This window comes from Lytechinus pictus, chromosome 14, assembly GCF_037042905.1.
Source record: "Lytechinus pictus isolate F3 Inbred chromosome 14, Lp3.0, whole genome shotgun sequence".
In the NCBI taxonomy this organism is placed as follows: domain Eukaryota; kingdom Metazoa; phylum Echinodermata; class Echinoidea; order Temnopleuroida; family Toxopneustidae; genus Lytechinus; species Lytechinus pictus.
This window is the reverse complement of record NC_087258.1, coordinates 684,846-709,290: the sequence shown is the minus strand read 5'-3', so window position 1 is coordinate 709,290 and position 24,445 is coordinate 684,846. Positions and strand designations below refer to the sequence as shown.

The 24,445-nt window shown below is 36.8% G+C and overlaps 2 protein-coding genes across 2 annotated transcripts; both read left to right on the top strand.

Moving 5' to 3' along the window:
* The first annotated feature begins 315 nt into the window (after positions 1-315).
* LOC135156709 (mucin-3A-like) lies at positions 316-20,021 on the top strand. Its single transcript, XM_064109706.1, has 16 exons — positions 316-406; positions 774-3,938; positions 4,538-4,720; positions 5,491-5,685; positions 8,601-8,789; positions 10,289-10,375; positions 10,722-10,916; positions 11,643-11,843; positions 12,666-14,171; positions 14,484-14,672; positions 14,791-14,985; positions 16,278-16,466; positions 16,982-17,071; positions 18,514-18,708; positions 19,586-19,786; positions 19,963-20,021. Exons 1-16 carry the CDS (start codon positions 316-318, stop codon positions 20,019-20,021), a joined length of 6,930 nt encoding a protein of 2,309 aa, XP_063965776.1.
* A 287-nt stretch (positions 20,022-20,308) lies between these two features.
* On the top strand, positions 20,309-24,303 carry LOC135156611 (uncharacterized). The gene is made up of 3 exons (XM_064109238.1): positions 20,309-21,346; positions 21,936-22,096; positions 22,584-24,303. Exons 1-3 carry the CDS (start codon positions 20,626-20,628, stop codon positions 22,659-22,661), a joined length of 960 nt encoding a protein of 319 aa, XP_063965308.1. The 5' UTR covers positions 20,309-20,625; the 3' UTR covers positions 22,662-24,303.
* Positions 24,304-24,445: the final 142 nt, after the last annotated feature.

Below are 24,445 nucleotides of genomic sequence, written 5' to 3'. Positions count from 1 at the left end.
ATCACTACCTGTGTCCTTGGGGTTAAAATTTGCATCTCGCTAATTTGAATTCCATTTTACCTCCGCCAGCTTTGTTTAGAACAGATACTATAAATAACATGTAGAATTTGTAAATCTTGGTTTTTAACGCTCTGATTTTATAGCATTAAAGGGCAGAGAAGAATCAGATTGAATGATCATCCTAACACAAAAATGTTTCAAATTTGTCGACATCCTAAACATTCTATCTGATGCTAATACGAAAAACTCCACTTACCAAAAAGGAAGAAAATTGTACTTATAACAATACAGTTATTCCGTCTGTATACAACCACCATGGATTCAAGGAATTTATACTTGTGGAATATTGTTCCAGATGTCAGGATTGTGATTATTGTGATTTGTCTCGCAGGTGGATTTTCAAATGGTAAGATTAGATTTATCCATCAAATGTTAACCAGTTAAATATTTAAAATGAGTGGTTAATATAATACAAATCAAGCGGGAATAAGGAATACAGTAGTCGGTAAATTTTTTTTTCAAAGTCTGAAAAAACATTAACGGCTTTGATTTCTAATGGAAATCTCGTCACTGTAACTGCATTATTATTATTTGATTCTATTCTCAGGTCTGAATTTTATTCTGTAATAAAACTGTTAATATTAACACACTCGCGTTGATTGCGGGACTTTCTGCCACATTATTTGCATTATTTTAGTAATTTTTTAAACACGCACAATTTAATCTAATTGATGCATTAATTAAGTCATTATTTTTTTTCTGTTAAAATTCAGGAATTGTAACGCAATCAATCGCTCAAACAGAAAGTGTGACTGTGATAGATTATGTGACCTTATTGGAAGTCACTTCGAAAACTAATGACGCTACATTGCCAACTGAGTTGCCTTCGAATCCTACTCAGATGACAAGTAGCCCTACAACAAACACAGAAAACACTAACACGGACGCTTCTACAATGTCAACGTCAAGGGAACCGTCTTCTCAGTCTACTTATACACTGATCCAAACTGATCTTGCAACAGGCCAAACTACAGTGGCATCAGGAACTATTACAACGGAGGCGTCAACCGAAACTTCAGCTATGACAGACTCTTCCGTGTTCCAGACGAGTTCTGCTACATCGTCAGATCAGCCAACTGATGCAGTCACGGCAGAACCTACTAACCCTACGGAAGTCTTTATTGTTACAAACACATTGGACGTTTCAACTGGTACACCAGCCGTACAGTCTACCATAGTGACACCTGCCACCATAAAAACGGATCAACAATCTTCAACTCTTAATTCGAAAAATACTGAATCGCAAACGGAGTTATTAACCGATACATCACCGGTGCAATCAATCTCATTTTCAACATCAACTGGTGTCATGACAGAAGTGGCAACTCAGATTAGAAGTGAAGAAACAGCTAAGATAGTTTCCAGTGACACGACTCAGGTGAAAACCGATGACATCACTCAAGTAACAACTTATAAAACGACTAAAATCGCTACAAACGAACCGACTCAGAGCACAACTGATGGGATGACTCAAATTACAACTAATAAAATGACTCAGATCATGACGGATGAATGGACTCAGGTGACATCTGACGTAACAACACAGATCACATTCGATAAAACGGCCATGAGTACAACTGACAATCTGACTGAAAGTATCACTAAAATGAAAACTGGTGAAACAACTAAGATGACGACTGATGAAACGACTAAAGTCACTACCAAAGAAACGACTCAGACCCCAACTAATGGAATGACTCAAATTACCGCCGATGAATCGACTCAGATCACAACCGATACAACGGTTCAGACTACAAATGACAACCTAATTGGAGGAACCACTGAAATAATGTCTGATACAACGACTCAAATCAGTTTCATATACCCGACTGAGTTCACATCTGATAGGATGACTCATATCAAAACTGATCGGACGACTCAAATTTCGACCGATGAATTGACTCAGGTGATAACCGACGAAACTACACAGCTCAGAACTGATAGTTCAATTGACAAACTGACTGACAGCATCACTCAAATAAAAACGGGTGAAACAACTAAGACGACGAATGATGAAACGACTACATTCAATACCAAGGACACGAATAAGATTACAACTACTGGAATGTTTGAAATTGCGACAGATGAAACTGGTACAAGTATACAACTGACAACTGATCAATCGACTCGGATGACAAGCGATCAAACGACTGAGAGTACAAATACCAAACTAACTAGTGGAACAACTCTTATCACGATTGATGAAACGGCTCAAATTAGTACACAAGAACCGACTCAGATAATGTCCGACAGAATGACTCATGTTACTACTTATGAATCGACTAAGATAACAGCCGATACAACGATTCAGAGTACAAATGACATACTAATTGGAGGAACCACTGACATAATGACTGCTAAAGCGACTCAGATCAGCTTCGATTACCCGACTGCGACCACATCTGATAGAATGACTCATATTAGATCTGATGAGACGACTCATATTTTGACCGATGAATTGACTCAGGTGACAACTGGCGAAACCGCACAGATCACAACTGAGGGTTCGATTGACAAACTGACTGACATCATCACTCAAATAACAACTGGTGAAACAACTAAAATGACGACTGATGAAACGACTAGAATCACTACCAACGAAATTACTCAGATCACAACCGATACAACGGTCCAGACTACAAATGACAAGATAATTGGAGGAACCACTGAAATAATGTCTGATACAACGACTCAAATCAGTTTCATATACCCGACTGAGTTCACATCTGATAGGATGACACATATCAAAACTGATGGGACAACTCATATTTTGACTGATGAATTGACTCAGGTGACAACTGGCGAAACCGCACAGATCACAACTGAGGGTTCGATTGACAAACTGACTGACATCATCACTCAAATAACAACTGGTGAAACAACTAAAATGACGACTGATGAAACGACTAGAATCACTACCAACGAAATTACTCAGATCACAACCGATACAACGGTCCAGACTACAAATGACAAGCTAATTGGAGGAACCACTGAAATAATGTCTGATACAACGACTCAAATCAGTTTCATATACCCGACTGAGATCACATCTGATAGGATGACTCATATCAAAACTGATGGGACAACAGATATTTTGACCGATGAATTGACTCAGGTAAAAACTGACGAAACTGCACAGATCACAACTGAGGGATCAATTGACAAACTGACTGACAGCATCACACAAATAAAGACGAGTGAAACAACTAAAATGACGACTAATGGAACGACTACATTCAATACCAAGGACACGACTAAGATTACAACTACTGGAGTGTTTGAAATTACGACGGATGAAACTGATACAAGTATACAACTGACAACTGATCAATCGACTCGGATCACGAGCGATCAAACGACTGAGAGTACAAATAGCAAACTAACTAGTGGAACAACTCATATCACGACTGATGAAACGGCTCAAATCAGTACCCAAGAACCGACTCAGAAAATGTCTGATGGAATGACTCATGTTACAATTGACGGGACGACTCAAATTATGACTGATGAACTGATTCAGGCTACAGCTGACAAAATAACTCAAAGTACCATTGACAAACTGACTGATATTATCACTTTTCTCACAACTGATGGAACGCCTAAAATCACAACAGATGAATCCTCTTTTAAAACAACCAAGACAACTGATGAAAATAGTCAGTTAACAACTCACAAACTGAGTGATCAAACGACACAGAATACAGCGGGGACAACAGACACATCAACAACCAATGACGCACTACTTGCTACAATCGATGGACAATCGACCGCACCAGCCACGAGTCGTACAACCAATATGACCACTGATGTCCTGTTGACCACCGATCAGAATATTGAACCTGTTATAACGACCATAAAACATACAACAGCCCTTGTTGGTAAGTTAATTTATTATGAGAAGATGTTTCAATAAGGTAAAAGAGAAGAAGAAAAAAAAATGATATCGTTACCATTCGTATCATTCGTATATTATGATAAGCTTCGTATGATACGACAGTTTTACAGTCATTGTTTGAAAACTTTCATATCATTTACAATATCTTGGAAGAAATAACGGTCCGTTTTATTACGAGTGAAAACTGGAAATCTTGATTGGGTGCTGAGTCCCGTTACCATGGTATTTTGAATAGCAAAGCGAACACTTTTGGTTTTATAAAGCCACGCTCCTACTGTATCAAATGCTTGGCCCGACCTAGTGATCTAATAGATTTCTTTGTTTCCCTTTTCGTGCTTTTTTCAGCAATTAATTTGATTAATATTTAATTCGGTCCTCCCTGCGAATAATTATTAAAATCAACTAAATTTAATAAGTACAATCACATGAAGTCTTCAGATATTTTGAGCAGATGAAACCATTTACACTGTAAACCTTGCACCATATTAATTACTGGTACATCTGTGATTAATGAGGTTTGTTTCTTACATAATTTGGTTTTAATTGTATTAAGACTGTTGCAAATACCCTTTTTATTCCTAGGTTGCATAATGCCAGTCGAGCTCGACCCTGACATTTACCCAAGTGTGAGGAAGGACCGATATGACGTAAATGACTTCATCATCCTATACTGTCCACCCCCTCCATATGTCTTCTCTGGGGAAATATTCTCTCAGTGTACAGAATTTGGATGGGTACCAGATTTCTCTGCAAACGCGTGTTACGGTAAGATGACGCAACACATTAGAAGGATTGTCAGTAGTGACGGTAGTAATGAACAAGGGTTAAGTAAGCTTCTTAAATGTCAAGTCCACTCCGAGGCCAGAAAAATATTGATTTGAATCAATAGAGAAAATTGCAACAAGCATAACGCTGAAAATTCAATCAAAATCAGATGTTAAATTAGGAAGTTATGACATTTTAAACTTTCACTTATATTTCACAAAGTAGTTGTATGCACAATTCAATGACATGCAAATGTAAGTCGATGATTTCGCTTACTCCTTATATCTTTTTTATAGATGCAATTATACTATATTCAAGATTTTACAAATTTTACAATACTTAAGGACTAACTTGACTGAACCATGAAATGGTAACATAAAATTCCACATGCTCAGGGAGGAATAGAACTTCCCTTAATGAGGAGAAAAATGGAACATTCCATTTTTCATATTATAAGATACAAACTAAATAGTGAGTGGGTGATGTCATCAATCCCCTCATTTGTATACACACTATGATGTTTTTTTTTGGGGGGTGAACTTGTCATTTAACATTGAATAGTGGTAATTCTTTTGAAAAACTGAACTTTGTGATATTTTTTATATTCAAAACAGATATTTCAAGTGAATAGTGCACTGTATTATATTATCTCTGATCACGAAAGTTAGTCATAATCTGTATAAACTTTGGTTATGTCGTATGTGGTTTCTTAGTCATGCCATGTTCCATTACTTAGGACATCTATAATTATGTTATGTTCCCTTTTTCAGCCCCCTGTTCTGCCCCAGGAGTTCCAGCCTATCTAACACATGGAGATGCATCATCTGGAGAAAGCAAAGATCAGTATGATCACGGAACCACATTGGCTTTTTCTTGTACTACTACATGGCGAGTACTGAGCTCTACGCCGAATCCCACTTGTAATGATGGAGCATGGGTTGGTCTAGAGTTTCCAACGTGCGAAGGTACAAAGAAAGCATATATATAAAGCGGATATAAGAACACAATCACACGTATTTTTTTGTACAATAATAAAAAAAAGGTTTGTTTGCCTTTCGAATATCAACGCAAGACACCTAGTATAACATAAGCTAAATACAAAATAAAACAACATTTCAATTTCAATAAAAAATATATGTTCTATTTTATACTAATGGCAGTTCAAAGTGCCAATATAATAATTCCAAACATAAAGAGCCGAACTTCTTCTATAGCGAACTGGCTTATTTGGTTGGGACTGGACTGGATGTTACCCGGATGTCACAGTATACGGTACTCACAAAATGGTAGTTTGAGATTTATTAGTCGACCTGGGGCCCTTTCATATAGGACTATTATGATAACAGGGCTCATCAGCCAATCAGAATCAAGGTTTCCAATGGTAGTTGCCATAATGGCAAAGTTACAACAGTTGTAACTCTTTATGAAACGGGCCCCTGATTTTTTTTTTTTTTTTTTTTACACTTTTTTGGAGGAAGGGGGGGGGGGGGGGTCCCTATCCGATTTAGTTAAAATCTCTGGCCTGTATTCTGAATTCGGGTTTAACTTAAACTCAGGTTTAAAGTCGCGGGCCCGCGAAACCGGATACCTCTCCCTGCTGCGGAGCCGTTTTGGTACATTGCTGGCATTTGGATCCGTTGCGGTGTTTTCCGAATCAATTGCTAAATGCGCCAAACTGATGTACATGTCTTTTCAGGATTTTTAATAAATGTAAAGATGAAAGATCAGACATTTTTCTTTCTAGAAATAAAGGTTTCGCTTCTCAAATCAACAGAATAGTTAAGACATTTACGAGGAAAAAGTCGTGTTATTTTGTCAAATCTTTGCTTTTTTCCAAGTCAATACGCACTGTGTACAAAAATGCGTAAGGGCAATCAGCACACGCGGACAGGTCGGGTTCGATCGATACCGCTTTGTTTGTCTGCTCTATAGTGCTCTTTTCATTGCCTATTGTCACGCTACTCATGAATGGTCTCTTTTACCTCCTTGTATATAGATCATTTGCAAAGTGTATAATTATGACGATAATTCGTTTTTAGTGAAATCACAGCATACCAACTACCTTTATTTTCCAGAATGAATACAATAGGGTGAACATTCCCTTGCGAGTACGATGATGATGCTGCGCAACAAAAGTCCGAAACTATTTCGTGATTTCTGGGCCTTAAGATGGTTGCCTCAATGTTTCACAAAAAACGCCTTCGGTATCTTCTTTTCATAAAATATAGTTTGTAATAAAAATAATTTTGTTCCTGAAGATTGCACACCACTATTCTATTTTTTTTCCTGTTGCAATTTCAAAGAGGGAAGGGGGTAAATGTGACTCAAATAGTAGATCTGAAATCACATCTCCCAACGCTCTCCTCATCTCGTTCTACGTTTCATTTATCTATCTCCCTTTTTCCTCCAAAATAGCCATGCTACCGATTACTGTTCGTCACAATGAGAGAAAGTAAATTATTTTCATCTATTGTAATTATAGCATCTAAATTATAAGTGTTTTATTCTGTTCTTTCATTTTATTATTTTTTTAAACGTTCTGGGGGTTTTCACAACTGAAAACAAAAGTAATAAATAAATCATGAAAGATTTGTATCACGTTTTGTCTCTATCTTTTAATCGTTCAATTAAACAGTACAGAGGCGTTGGAGTCGGTAGGGGGGGGGGTCAGTCCACCCCCCCCCCCCAATCAGCAAACGTATACAAAAACACGAAGTCCATAAATTTGTGATTTTGGGGGGCCGGATCACTCCCTCCCACATTCAGCTCAACCCCTCCATTATTAAAAACGCTCAGCGGCCCCTGTTATTTATACATCTTTTTCAAATATTTTAATGTTGATGCTCACCAGGGTAAGCGCCCCATAAGTATGTTTGCTGTAAATAAAAATATAAGGTCAACCTGTCTTTTTTTTCTTTATATGTATCCTTTTCTACTGCGCTATTCGCCAGAAAAAAAATAAATAACTGGCGAAAAGGTAGGAAAGTTATTAATATTTTTAGGGGGGTAGGTGTAAGATTGAGAGGGATTTGTAACCAAACAAACGTGTTTTATTTAGGTGGATGTCTCAACGTAAATTCTCATTCTATTTCCTCAATTTTTAGTTCATTGTTAGTTCATTGTTAGTTTTAGCATTTGAACTGATTATGCTTTTGTCAAATTTTTAGTGCAAAAATTTTCACCTGGGAGAGAAAGAAAGAATAAGATGAAGAGCTTCCAAATCCTAATATGACAAATTCATTCATAAATTGACGTGAATTACAAATTGAGGAGGAGGACTAGTAATCTTTAATTCTTTATAAGTAAATATTCATGCAATAGCAAAAGCGCACATTATGCTTTACATTTTACATTTTTGGTCTATTTCCTCTTTTTTCCCTCTCATCCTTTTTGTCGTTTTATCATTTTCCTATACATGTATCTCGATTTGCATTTTTTTTTTTTTTTCTGAATCCCACTTGCATCTTCTTCCATCCCTATGCGTATCCTCACCCAGGGGAAATTATTTTTTATGAAGAAAGCACTGTCATGCTCTTGAAGAAAATGTTATTGCCATGTCTTAAGCGCCTGCATGTTTTGTCAATAAATGAGTAAACATTTACGGATAACCAATTATTACATAAATCACTAACAGTAGAGATATCATATTTCAGCTCACTTGGCTCTCAAATCATTGATAATTGTCTAGGAAGTGTAAATAGATAATTGTCTTCACCATCGATGAATCAAGAAAGAGCACAGTGAACATAAGAAACATACAACTGAATAAAAAGTTTGAGACTTTTGGCTTCCCATAATTTTAGCACAGAGTTAAACTATGGTCTAAGTTAAACCTGACTTCAGAATACGGGCCCCTTTCTTTTTTTATTTTAATATCCAGACCCAGTGTGCACCATTCCTATCGATCTGGATCCGGATATCCGAATCGATCCGTCTCAAGTCGAATACATGTTAGATGACCTCATACTTCTCTACTGCCCTCCTGTACCATACGCCACGAGAGGGACAGCTTTTTCTGTATGTACAGAGGGAAGGTGGGAGCCAGATATATCAGACAATGCTTGTTATGGTAAATGTTGATTATCCTGCTGACATCTGAATCTGAGTCTAATTCGCATTATACAAATGGGCTCTGTAAAGGACCACCCGATTCTACAATCGGAAACTGGCAAAATTATATTTCTTTGAAAACAAAGTGAATATACAAACAAATTGTATTTCAGTATTATACCAAATAAAACAAATGGAAATTTATATCATTTTCAAAGTAAAGAGTGTCATTAGAATGGCAAGGGTTTCAAGACAAAATATGCAAGGTTGATAGGGATATAAATTTCCAAAATCGAATTTTATAAAGGTAATTAAAAAATTCTTAAATTTATACTAATTTGCCACTCTCCGACGATTAATATTGTGTTCACTATTATTAAAATTGGTGTAGTTTATTTTTTCAACACCGATTGTAGTTTTACGTTTCTGTTTTTTTTAGACAAAATATTTGTGCATAATGCAAAGTTCGCTATTTTCTTCTGACAGCGCCTTGCGATGCAATAGTTTCGTCTGGACCATTAATGTTCACTATGACCAAAGGCCTAGTCAGGGATAACAAGTATACCCACGACTCAGTCTTGTCATTCAGCTGTAACCGAGGAGTGCTCTCTGGGCCTTCTCTTCTGACCTGTGTGGATGGGACATGGACTCCTGGTGATCAACCAAGTTGCATGTGTAAGTTATCAAAACTATCTGACTCAAGATGGGTGCTTCATGAAACTGTTTGCAAGCTACGAACGACTTTGATATCGGCTGGTGACCCTTTCCAATTATGCCAGAGGAGCAGCGAAATTATGCTAAATCGCGAAAAATTATGCCAACCCTAGGATTTTCCACAAGGGGGGGCCGGGGGGGGGGGGGGGGCAAAACCGTCCGCCAAAAAAAATTGACAAGCAAAAAAAAAAAAAAAAAAAAAAAAAGGTCTTTAATCACAAATAAAGGATTTCGTACCAGAAAAAAAAAATTACAAGCAAAAAAAAAAAAAAAAGGTCTTCAATCTTCAAATATATCAAAATTATGCTAAATATGCTATTATTATGCCAGATTCTTTGCTTAAAAAAGTCTTATTATGCCCCAAATTATGCTGAAAGGGTCGAAATTATGCCAGAAAGCATAATTATGCCAGTTCTGGCAACGTTGGTCGTGCATACAGTAAAGCAATGCGTAAATCTGCGAACATACTGGCGCATTTTTCTGCCAATTTTTTTTATAGTCATAAATGTATCCGATCCGTAGTCTGAAATTGAAATAAAAATATTTACAATTAAACGATCATTTCTTGGGATTGGTGTGTGCTCAAGAAGAATAGCTGATCAAGATTCTGTTGTCTTCAAACATTTTTATATTTTTAAGGGAAGGGGGGGGGGGTGAATTTCAATTATAATAAAAAAGTACGCACTGTTGATCATTTATTTTCACATGTATACGGGGTTCGTTTAGTACCGTGTAAGACGATTTTCAGCTGTATTTATTGATCGAATACTGTTTAGCAGTCATTTACATTTTGAATTATTCTAGTTGCTGGGACAACGGAGGCAGTCACCACATCGGAACCCAAGCCCATCTTCACCCAAGAGTACTTCACTCTTCCACCCGATGGAGAGAGTAAGCTAGGCTTCTTTCTTTCATGTTTTGTATCGTTTATACAATATAATCAATTGATCACTCATTATGAAAGAAATATTAAAAATTTCTTACCGTGTCGTTAATGGTTAACAATGAGGTTTATTCCTTTTCATTTTGCGTTGTGTCACCAATGTGTACCAATTAATATAATGGTCACAAGATAGTAGATGTCAATGCGAAGATTGAAATATTTTCACAAAAAACAAAACAAAGCAAAAAAAACATCGTGTAAAGTTGGAATTTGACGAGGATAAAGGGCTCATCGTCTATAACTTTTACTAAATTAGGTTTCCTTGCCTCTCTTATTTGCATCTCATATTTTCAGATTGTACAACTTATCCTACAATCCTGGACGATGATATCTACGTGATCCCGCAGCAGTCCCGGCTTGATAACCAATTCATCCACGGTGATAGTTTTCTTCTCTACTGCAATAACACCATCTCAACTCCTATGATCTGGTTTACATTCTGTTGGGATTCGAGATGGTACCCTGACCCATCTCAACGATTCTGCTACAGTACGTTTATTAATTAATTCACGGTATATGATTGGGCTGCTAAACCAAATGCGGAGGGTGGGGGGGGGGTGGGGGGGGGAGGGGTTGGACGGCTTCAGCTGCCCCTAAATATTGTCAGTAAACCTATACAATAACGTAACAAATGCCATTTGTGTCCTATTAATTTAACATGATCAGCCCCCAAACTTCCATACTCGTTCGGAATACGTTTTCGAGATAATTCTAGAGGTATACATTTCCCTTTAAGTGCAATTAGGCATGGTTGGACATGGATTATTTCTATCCCTTTTAAATTAATAATTTTGATACAAATAATTCACATATTTATTCTTGGAAAATAATCATCGTGTTCAATATTGGCGTAAATTTTATGCATATTGTGATGGATGTGAATAATGAAAACCAGAAAACTAAGCATGGGCATTCTTTTTTTCAATATAGAAAACCTGCGATTGAATGTTAAAACCCATCAATCATTTCTTTTAAAATCATTTGAAAATCGGAAGAATGGGGCGGACGCTTCAAACACAAACATGCATTGAATGAAGGGGTAGCTATTCCACTCTCATATCTTCTTTGCTGTTTTTACCGAGAGAAATAATAAATAAGGACAGTCCTAACCATTGGAAAATTCAGGCATTAATGATTTTGCTACTTTTAATGGACTGTAATTACTACATTGACGTCACAGATTTATGTGAAATATCCACACTTTCATAATTGCAGGAACATGCACCGCTCCGTCCGTCGCAGACAACATTCTTCATGCCGAGAGTGATACAGGGCTATCTTCAGACACGTACTATCTTCACGGAAAGAACATCAATTTCAATTGCACCATACCGGATAGATCGACTCTCATTGGACCGAGCTCGTCGTTATGCAGGGACGGGACATGGAATCCATCAAACGTTCCAACTTGCGAAGGTTCGTCAGGTCGTATGACCTTTTTTAAAAAATAATATCAATATACTTATCAGACATAGGGGGGAGGGGGTGTTGCAAGAAAATATTTGCAATCAATCGCAAATATTCTGTTGCAATCTTACAATTGATTGATCACTTTTAACTATAGCAAATCACTCCTTGTCTTATGGAGCAGATTAGAAATCAATCGCAAATTTGAAATTAATTGCATGGTATATGCTTGATTTCGGGAACGAAAATAGACTTGCAATTGATCGCAAATTTTTTGCAATGCCCCATTAGAATAAAATGTATAGAACCATCGGAATGCGCAACAAATGAGAGTTGTTAACTGCATTCAAAGAATATTTTCCATTCATGCTATATGCAACAGTGAATGAAAGTGAAATTATGTAATACTTCATGCATGGATTAGCATATTTAGCATTATTATTTCTGTAAAAAAAGAAAAAAAACACCCAAACAAACACAAGTCTGCGGATGTCACGTGATTGGGTGATCAAATGAAGCTGAATCAACCCCCTCTCCGATTTCCTACATGTCAAAATAAAACCATCCAATGGCATTAAGTTTTATCAGTATTGAAATCTCTCCTATATATGAAAAGTGCTTGAAAGATTGTTCATGTCTCAGAATTATTTAGTGATTTTGGAATGTCCGGGCTCACATATTAATGCAGATAATGATAGCAATGATAATAAAAGCACAGACCGAAAGAAAAAAAAATATGTAAGGCGAAATAAGGTTCTGATACATGTTCAACGCAGCCACAATCTAACAATAGACTCATTAACTTGATCCTGTCAAATTATTATCTTCCAGTATCTTCTACGACATACAGTTATAGGACAACTGAACGGGACACTGAATTTCCGTTAACAACCGCTAGAGACAGCACTTATGCATTTTCTGAGTTGTTGGCGAGTGAAACGTCAAGTACAGCGACTGAAGAGCTTAGTTCACCAGAACTCACTGATTTCGGAAGCACAACGAGTTTCGGCACAGAAAAGACACAGGCCACAGACCCTACAATCTGGACTACATTTAATCCCAGTCAGTCAACTGATGGCGAAATCGATGTAACGTCATCAGGAACCGATGATAATGTAAGTGCCTTACCATCAGTACGTCAAACAGACGAGACAAACGTGTTGGGATCCACTTCCACATTCGCGTTACATACTACATCTGATGAAACTGACCAACCGTTATCAACAGCATCACGTACTGACGTTACATTTGGTACCTTGCTTACAACGGCTTATGACGCTACCACCACAGACATAAGACCTACTGCTGATGAAGTAACCGCTGCGATATCAAACACCAGAGACGCTCATTCTACATTAGACCCCATGTCCCGTATGACATCAGTCCTTCAAACAGAGCAGACACGAGTGACAGTGCCTATTACCTCAGTCGCATCTACGGAATCTGATGAAATGAATCAACCAACGTCAGCTATGTCAAGTTTTGACGTTACATTTGGTACCCTGCTTACCGCGGCTTATGGCGCTACCACCGCAGACATGATACCTACTTCCGATGAAGGAACCGCGGCAACATCATCAAACACAAGAGTCACTCTTACTACATTAGACCCCGTGTCTCGTATGACGTCAATCCGTCAAACAGAGCAGACACAAGAGCCAACGCACATTACCTCAATAAGAGCACATACTGAAGCTGAACAAACAAACCAACCGACGTCAGCAACATCTCGCATTGATGCATTAACCTTTGGTACCTTGATCACAACGGCGTATGGTGCTACCACCCTAGACATGGGACCTACATTTGGTGGAGAAACGGCTGCAACATCATCACGCACAAGGGATTATCTTCCTACCTCAGATCACGTGTCTCATGTGACACCAGTCCGTCAAACAGAGCAGACACAAGGGATGGAGTCAATTACCTCAGTCGTACAAACGGAATCTGATGGTACGGACCAACCGTCGTCAGAAACATCAAGCATGGGCGTAACCTTTGATACCTTGGTCACAACTGTTTATGGCACTACAACTCCAGACATGGAACATACAACAATGACGATCGCTTCTTCACAAAGCGGTTCAGTGACCGAAACTCTCTCATCTTTTATGACCTCTGTACCACACACACGGACGGAAACTCCTACTCAGATCAATGGAATCCCTACAATGACTACACAATACCTTTACCCCGTGACAACAGGGACAAATACGCCTGATACCGTTAGCACATCGATGGAGACTACCGAACCAACAGAGCCGGACAGAGGTACCACAATGATGGTTTCCACGAGTAAAACATCGGACAAATATCCATTTACAACGAATCCTCAAGGTATGTTATATTGTTGGTATCTTAAATCAGTATTTCCTTTAGTACAGAGATAGAAAGGGATTGTCCATTCGATTACTATTTATCAATGTTTCTCATCACAATCACCTCGTTCTACACTTAAGATTATTTTAAGTTTATTTCCCAGAGGGTTTCATAACTTTAGAACAAGCACAATTCTTCTAGAAGCCTCAATGTTAGGGCAGCTTTGACTAATAGAGATTTTGTAAAGATTCTGAATTATTTCAAAATGTGCGCCATTCAGTATATAACATTCAAAATATGAATTCATTTCTATCGTCATGTATTTTGTAGAAACATGGTGCGTGCTACCAGTTAACTTTGACCCTGACGTCATATTGAGCACGACGAAGGATCGTTATGACGTTGGCGATTTTCTCATCCTATCTTGTCCTCCACCACCTTACACTGCTGTGGGCGAGGTATTCTCTCAATGTACGGAGACAGGGTGGCTACCCGACATCTCCAACAAGGCATGTTATGGTAAGGATGTACCAAATATCGTGTTTATTTTTATCCTTGTCTTTTTAAATGCTATGTTTGCTTAAACAAAATTCTTTAATTTTCAAATTCTACCCTTTCTTCCATTATTTTTGTGCAGCTCCATGCTCCGCGCCATCAGTGCCATCGCATCTAACACATCATGAGCAATCCACGGGGGGCACACTACCAGAGTACAAACATGGTGCCGAGCTCTCCTTCAAGTGTAAAGTGACTTCGAAAGTTTTGAGTAACACATCTAGCCCAGTATGTGTCGATGGTGTGTGGGATCAACTCAGTTACCCGACGTGTGAAGGTAAGGCATACAGAGGTGGATTAGCTTTAAGAATAATCGTATCATGTGTCATTATTGGCAAAACAGAGTTTTCCGAGTTAGTAAATGGTATTGAAAAGCAAGACAATCGTATTATTATTTAATTCAAAATATATTTCGAATCAATGCCAGAAGGCGATAGCAATATGATAATTTAGGGGTCAATAATTGTATGAGTTATTTCAGCCAAGCCAAGTCTTATACTTGTGTGAAAAAAAATGAGAATGATCGTCGTGGTTTAGTCACATTTTTCAATTGCAAAAATGTGATTAAGTATCTCAAGTCTATTACAAAACAGTTGATGTATACCTGTAACTTTCTGACCTGGTATATCATATTGCTCCCTTTTAACTACAAGAACTATCCTCCACAAAATTAAAGAGATTATAATGATTTTCCCCATATAGATCCCGTCTGTACTCATCCTGCTAACTTGGATTCGGATATTCTAGTAAACCCATCGAAAGATGAATATATTCTTGATGATTTTATTCTTCTCTATTGTCCACCCATACCCTACGCGACGAGAGGAACAGCCTTTTCTGTCTGTACTGACGGGGCATGGGATCCTGATATATCAGGAAATGCATGTTATGGTAACCAATGGTCTCATTTTAATTATTTCAATTTGATTCCTCAGAAAGCAAAGTTGATATTAAAACAAAAATCTAGACATTGTTGGCGATTTTTCCATTAGCCATTTCCATTCATAAGTGAGTTTTAACTATCATAATGTATTTCGCCTTTATAGGGCATAGTTTATTTGGGCCAATGACGCCTATAGTTTCCTGACCTTGCTAGAACGTTTGAAACTATGTCTTATTATTCAATTTACTTGTAAAAATATGTATTCGTTTTCAAAAACTTCCTGAAAACGTGTTTTAATAATATTCAATATAGTCTGTGACGTGCCACATAGTTTTTATAAGAATCCAATTTAATTGGATTATATTTGCGATTTATGTTTAATCATGAAATGTATCCTGCACAAAAATAGAAAATTCTAATATCAGATGAAGATATGAAAACACGTATGAATTAATGAGCAGTATGTTCATGATTTTTTCTCAAGAATAGTCATAGACCAACTGCAGAAGGGTATCGTTGTGATTGACATTAAACATGAATAAATTGAGGGCAAGTTCATGCTGGTGATCACGTGTGTGTGTTGGGTTGGGCTGCTTGAATGGGTGTGTGTGTGTGGGATGGGATAGGAGGATAAGTGTGTTTTTTACTGCAACAATATATATTTGCAATGCACAATTTTTTTGCAGCTCCATGCGACCCACCATTAACATCTGCACCGGTGACATACACCCACTCCACGGGTCTGTTTCATTCAGGGATGTATACTCACGACTCTGTGCTGGAATTCACGTGTACCAATGGGTTATTGACTGGTCCAACAGGTCTGGCTTGTATCGACGGGACATGGAGTCCAGATGCATTACCTCTATGTATAAGTATGTGATATGTTTATGATAATTATGCATCTGCTTCAATCCTTACCAATGATGCACTTTGTTGGGGATCACGATTCACAAAATTTGCAACCCGGCTAGTAATGTCGACATAAATTCTTGGTATTATGTATATTCACTTAAGTATTTCCCATATTCTTTAGAATATAATGATGTGTTTTGCGTTTCCAATGAATTTTATTTCTGTGTTATCGTAAAATGAATTAAATAAAATTGAATGCTAATGGGTCACTTTCTACGTGGTGACAAATGCAGTGTATCGTTATAAAAGCCCCGATGATTCCAGAACGTAGTTAATATTACAAGCCAAGTACCAAATCTTGATTACCTTTGATCGATTCAGATAAAGTAATGATAATAATTGAATATTTTCGATGTAGTGCTATTTCCCATGGGTTTGAAAAAAATCAGTTTGATGAGAAATGCAAAGATTATGTTATATTCGAAAGTATTATTTAAAAAAATATATATCTTCATTTTTCATTCACGAATTGCAGTATCTGGATCGAGCGAATATACAGCTTCTACACTGGAACCACAACCCGTGTTCACCCAAGAATACTTCACGCTGCCCCCGGACGGCCATAGTAAGATTCTATTAATTTTTATCAAGAATCAGCATGTTAGTTTTATTTACACGATATGTTTTTGTCAACTCTGGTAATTAACGGTTTATTTTATTGGAATTTTTTGAAATAATTAATATTTTAGAAGAAGTTCTTTACTAGCCCCTCCTCTTGCGTCTTGCGTCGTCACTCAACTAGCAGTGATACAGAAAATGATGCTTAATACCGGAAGAATTATCAATGGCAATGTCGATTTTTTAGCCTTTGGTTTTGTTTCATAAATCTTTAGATATATGGATAACTGCTTGGTCTGTAATCCTCAGGTGATTCATGTCTTTCTTACATGTTAGCAAGCATAATTACAACACTACCGGAAAGGTGTCTTTGACGTTGAAGCCTGGAAATACTCCTTAATTGCATTTAACTGGTGGTCGCGAATCAGAGCGAAAAGTCATATAGCCCTCGGTCCATTTCCTAGTTAATCCAGAAAAGGTATCCTTGTGTTCAGTAGTATGAAAAAAATACATATGGGCGATTCCACGGTCATTTGCAATACAATTTTACATGTTTTTTTTATACTTGGTGCTGTCAGTTTTAAACGGACGAGTCTTTCTACCAAGTTTATACTGTCTATTTACTTTGGCAAGAGAGGCTTTAAAACAAAACATAAAGAATGATTGTAGGCTGTATATTATAGAGGCCATAACGGCCCAAAAATCGGTCAGTCGCATTACACAAAAAGAACATGGAAAAAAGTGACTGATTACTTTTTAATAGTTCTTTCAAACCAAAACACTTTCATCAATTTCAATACCTGCAAATCATTACTTACATATTGAAGTCTCAAATAAGACATTTGAACTGGGAGAGCAACTTTGAGTTTTGACAAACTCCGGTTAGTCGCATTACAGGCAGTAGCATTACGGTTTGTCCGCCACCACAAATTTTAAAAATTTTCCGTAATTCATATTTGAAAATTTTCCTTTAATATGATCTAAAATGATTGCCTTCAGATTATCGAAATGCAAAAAGACAATAGCTTTCTCTTAAATTGAAGTAAAAAAAAAATAATAATATATATATGTAATATATAATTTTTGGTATGGTTCAAATTCTCCAATAAGATGCGTAAGAAAAAATGAGGTTAATTATGACCCCCCTTAATCTGAACTCCCATATGAGTTTGAATGGAAAAAAATTGATTCAGATTTGAAATAGATCTAATATTGTTTTTTATTTTTAATGTCCGCGTTTTCTTGGAATCGCTCATATGTATTTAGATGATCTTCAAACATGACTGTATATATATTATATTGTGATTTTCAATGCTTTTCACAAATTACTGTTCCAGAGAGAGATTAGGAAAGACTTACTTTCCGTGTGAAAGAAAAGAAATATATAAAGTACTATGCTTGCTTTCATTAAGACATATTATATTTCGCGTTTGTTTCTCCTACTTTCAGATTGTACAACTTATCCTACAATCCTGGACGATGATATACATGTGATCCCGCAGCAATCCCGGCTTGATAACCAATTCATCCACGGTGATAGTTTTCTTCTCTACTGTAATGACACCATCTCAACTCCTATGATCTGGTTTACATTCTGTTGGGATTCTAGATGGTACCCTGACCCATCTCAACGATTCTGCTACAGTACGCCATCTATTGTTGAGCATTATAATACCAGAGCTGACAAACCAATTATGCATTGCATTTTGTCATTCTAATTGAAATACAATACAGGTCTACAGTATCTCAATTGGCATATCGATACCATTGTTAATAATAACCGAGTACCTTAAGAGGACAATTATTGATAGAGGCAACATCACGAGAATTACAATTTGAAAATAAACTTAAATTAATCAGGGCAAGAGTAATGCATGTATTACATTGTTAGCATACCAAACTGGTTCGTAATTTCCCGACTCTACCATGAAATTATTTTTACTTTACAGGTAACACTTAACACACACTCACAAAATATACACTAAAAATGCTTAGATGATTAGTTGATTTGAAATCAATGATTATGAATCCTGGAAAGTGAATTGTATTCGCACCGTGCCATTAGCTAGAAATTTAGCCTTAAATAATGCACCACTAGTATTGTCGGCTGAGTTTTGGGAAATGGTTTGAGTGGTATATAGAATACCAAATTTCAACGTTCTTTTTGACAATCATTAACTTTTATGTGTTTAAGTTTTCACTTGACAGGCTGCAATATTCACCCGAAATTTGCCGTAGATGGCGTAGTTGATAATGATGCAAGACTAAGCTTAGCCAAAGGGATAACATTTCATTATTGTGAAAAGAAATCATTCTTTAGTCATCATACCGATCGGATATAATCTCTGAGTGAGTAAATGCTATGTAAAATCGTGAACTTGATCTGCAAAAGTATTGTTTACATTATTGACGTAGAATTTGAAATGGGATTTGGTTTTTAAAATGCAAAAGTTATGTTATTGCAAGGGTTTGCTATGTTACAAAAATCAACCATTTGTGCCTCATCATTTTTTAAACACAGGATACTGTGAGGTGCCTGAAGTTCCTCCGGACGTGCTGCACTTCCTGACTTCAACAGGAAATTCATCTACGACATTTTATGAACATTCTAGTGAGATCCGTTTTAACTGCTCTTCTACCACAAGACCCATTCTTCAAGGTGCGGAGACCATGGTATGTACAGATGGTATATGGTCACCTACGGAAGTTCCAACTTGCACAGGTAACACCTTAATTTTAAACAATGTTTTACCATAAGGGGGGGGGGGGGGGCTAGATAATTTATATAATTTCTCTTTGCACTGTGGTTTTATGTAGTTTTGATAATCATTGATTTTCATGCAATATGTATATGTATGTTTTGTATGTGTTACTGTAATACCTTAAATATTTTCGTAGTGTCTCACTTTTACACGTTTTCTAATGTTCACGGACCTGCTGAAAAGCAGTCTGTTTGACTGAAATATTAAGTTTTACCGTGATTAAATAAAGACAGTACAATACAGAAAGTCATGACATATTAGGCAAGAAGGCATATTAAGATTGGTTTCCACAAAAATACCAAAATAGGGCGAGATAAATCAGTCTTCTTCAAAATAGAAAAACACGGTATGCATCCCATTTCCGTCATGAGGTATTAAACAGTGGGTAGAAAATATATATCCGTATTATTTAAAACATATATTACGCATTTGAGTTTACAGCTAAAATTAATGCCATCTCATTTCGTTTCTTAAAGGAACATCTACAACTTCATATTCAACTACCTCATTAGCACCAGGGACAACCGATGACTTAACGGGTGGAACTCGGGTATTTACGACGGAGTCGCACATTTCGATAACCTCCGGTTCGCCTATTTCTTATTCCGAAGTTGGCTATAGCGTCTATACTACCATTAAAGATATTATTACGGTTCACAAATCAACCGATTATACTTTTTTGGACAAGACTTCGCTGGCAGTTTTGGAGACGAGTGATACGATTCCAACTGATCCCACAAACGAATGGACAACCGATTTCCGTGCTACCGATGATATCCTCACAACTCTTAATAGTTTTATGCCACCGTTAAGAACATCCGAGGCAACATGGCATCCAGTAACCAGTGATCCCACCACAAACGTGTTGCCAGAAACCAAAAGTTCTGCAACACCTGTTTCAAACTTCCAAACTCCTACCGAAAATACAGGCGTTGGAGAAACAGATCAAACGGCAGTCTTTCCGGAAACTATCGGTGTCAGCGAACAGTCTACTGGATATCCTCAAACCGTACAAAGACTCACAACAGAAATAGTAATGGACACACTAAGATCAGACAGAATCCATTCGAGTTCAGCTACAATAAACCCTACAACCATTGCACATGAGGAAACCCTTCCGACAAGTACATTAGACGTTTCCATGAAAGGAACACTTACATCGTTCTCTACATTATTTGAAGGCACTACTGACACAACAGAGGGCGGTCCTTCAAGTGACTTGACTGTCACTCTAGGACTCAAAACTACCTCGCAGTATATCTCAGTCATGTCAACAAGCAATGATATCTCCAGCGATTCCTCAGATAACGTACCTACCTCATTGACCCTTGGTGAGACTACAACAACCACAAACCGTCTGTCAAGTTACCAGTCAACCACTCAAATGGTTCCTCTTACCCATATTCTTGACACAACCGTAATGAAAGAAGAATCTACTACAACCTCGCCAGACAGGACTGGGCCGTTAACTAAAACAAAAATTGTTACAGTTGATCAACAAGAGACTACTGAAGAAAGAGGTATATAAATCTGGTAGAGTTTCATAAGGCCCAACATAATTATGACCTTTAACCCATCATTTATTGGCATTGAACCAAAATGAAGTATTCCAAAATTGGGGAATTGCCAAGTTCGCAAATACACCACCACAATCATGAAAGCTTTGGAATGACCTGGCATGTATTTATTTTTTTAATGAGAGGAAACAATAGTGACATCAGGATAACACGATATGAATTATTTTTTATACTTATTTACATGTTATTATTTTAATGGTTTTTGATACGAAGATCTCCCGCAATATACTCTTTAAATGCAAATGAGCTTACCTCATCCCGATTCACACTCCTCACGGAGTTATAATAGGGATCAGTCCCTTTGGAGTGCCCCTTTACCATGTTTTCTCTCGAGAGTAAGTGTAATTTTATGTATAATCAGGACTCTTATCTCCTTGTTTATTGTCCCCTAGTCAATGAGTACTTCTACTTTGTCTTTCGTCTTTCATTGTATATCCATCATTTTCAGGTCTTTGTTCATTGCCCTTCCTTTGCCATCTACTTTTCACATAACATATATTATCCCTCTCTTTTAAAATCATGATTTATGAAGGGACCCAGACAGCTTGGTGGGTAATATTTGCTAGTAGCGTAGGAGGAGCATCGCTACTCTGGTTGTTGGCTTCTTGTGGCACTCTCATCTTCGTAATCATGTCTAAACAGAGACGGAGGAGCGATCACAATAGGTTCGATCCATCAGATTCTAGTGAAAATGTAAGCTCAGTTGCAAATCTTGTTTCAGTTCTAGATACATCCACAAATCTAGTCAAACCAAATTGCATGCTGACGCTTTTATAATTATAAATATGACAGAAGATCACTAGTAAAGAAAAAAAAGGAAACGGCAAGAGACTGTATAAAAGGTATTAATTGTGTCATAAAACCTAGTAAGCATGTGTATGATTTTACTATAAATAAAATCTTGACGTCTAATGTTAAGAAATTTTTAATTAGATACCCATATTGAATTAACCAAATAACATTCATTATGTCTATTGGTTCATGACATTGACGTCATGGAAGGCAAGAAATGTATGCTATCAGGCCTTATTGGCAATTCATTCGTGTTTTTTCAATATCGATATATTTTATAATCCTTTTGCCTGAAAAAAATGGACCCAACATTCACCACAGTAGTTGTGTTGGTATGCACAAAAAATATTCATTATTTTCCTATTTTTTCCACAATACATATCTACAGGTCGAGTCTAGCGTTGTATACAACCCAGGCGCAATCATGTTCTCAGACCCGGAAGATCCAGGCATACTTCACTATTAGTTGGGATAAAAAAAACAGTGAAATACTTTTAAAAGTACTTAATGGATAATCCAGAGAGACAAATATTCTGAATCAATTTTGAAATGTCTCAATTCATCATTTCAATTAATTGGGTCCTCAGTGGGATAATCTTTCGGAGAGACAATGGACATGGTACCCCTGACACACGAAGACGCCTTTTCCAACATGCAGTTGATCGCGTTCTTTGAACTGTTAGCTAGATTTCCTGACCGAATTCCTACTTATGCCTTTAAAAGGGAATCCAGCCTTGGCCATAAAATGTTGTGTTGAAAAGGAGGAAAATAAATTAAACAGAATGGTGAAAGTTTGAAAGAAATCAGACAAGCAATAAGAAAGTTATAGCTGCTTTAAAATTGAGATCACTAAGATTATGTAGATTTCAAATTGGCAACAGGGTAAGGAAATTATGACAAGGGGCAAGGACAATTTCCTATAGGCCATGTATTTAATTGTTGGGGATTTGTGGTTTTCTTCTAAGTAACCATTCCCCTGGGGTAGTAATCTAAACATAACCCAGGTAGTATATTGTTTTATGTTCTCATGAAAGACAAATATATTTTGAATTTTTTTTTTTCGGAAAATGACTTTTTAGCTATTTTATGTATTGGGGTACATGGAAGAGTAGTCCATGCCGTACATCACTGTGACATCAAATATGCAACCAATTTGAAGTCTCCATGGGTATAACAATATATACAACTTTTAAAAAATCATAACTTTCTTGTTCTTTGTCCGATATTGTTCAAAATGCATCTATCAGCTAGTTTGATTTCCCTTTTTCCTGTAAAAACAAGTTTTTATTTGGGTTAGATTCCCCTTTAATTTATTTTTTGTTTTGCATTAAGATACAATATAAATGTTTGATACTTTTATAATCTAATGTTATAAATTAGCTAAATGCTTATCGAGTGGGGGTTTCTTTAAGAGACACGGTTTGAAACACTTGGATCAGTATGCCGAACCCAATATCAACACTCAATGGCTTACAAAAGCCAATTTGAATATTTAGTCCAAAGTTAAGTTAATTATAGAGGTCAGATTCGGCCAGTTAATCATTCGGACTATTGAAACATTTCATTTCGTTTATTTCAATTTCTAATAATTTCAAAAGACTTTTTTTGATCATGATGAAAAAACATTCATAATAACAGCGTGCTTAAAGTAACTTCGAACTATTTGACTAGTCGTATTTATCATTAGTCAGTTTTTACCAAAGGGCAGAGAAATACATATCTACTCTAAATGAATCAAATAAACCTGAAGGCGAAGTAATTGTAAATTGTTTAAATTTCCTACCTGTATTACGCATGCCAATCATTAAAAAACATCAATCTTTTTTTTCTGAAGACATTGATGAATGACTACGAATGTGCTATTAAATCAACGACCATTGGTCCACCATTCAAACACAGAATAATGCTTAAACACATTCGGCTTGTTAATATTTGTTTGCGTTAGCTTTCTTTTTGAGAACTAAGATAAATATGTTTCACTATTAAACAAATTTCCCCTCCCCAAGAGCAAGAAAAGTGTCAACTTGCCAATGGATATATACACAGAATATTGTAAATATACATACAATGTGCAATCAAATAGATAAAAATAAACGTATTTCATGATGAGATCACTCTGTGCATCATTATTTCGTTGAGTCGTTGTCGTGTTTCTCCTAAACAAACAAATAAATCCTGTTCAATGTATTGCTTGATTGTCTTTTTAAGTGCTAAATGAAACTCTACTTAACATTTTAAAACTTAACGTGC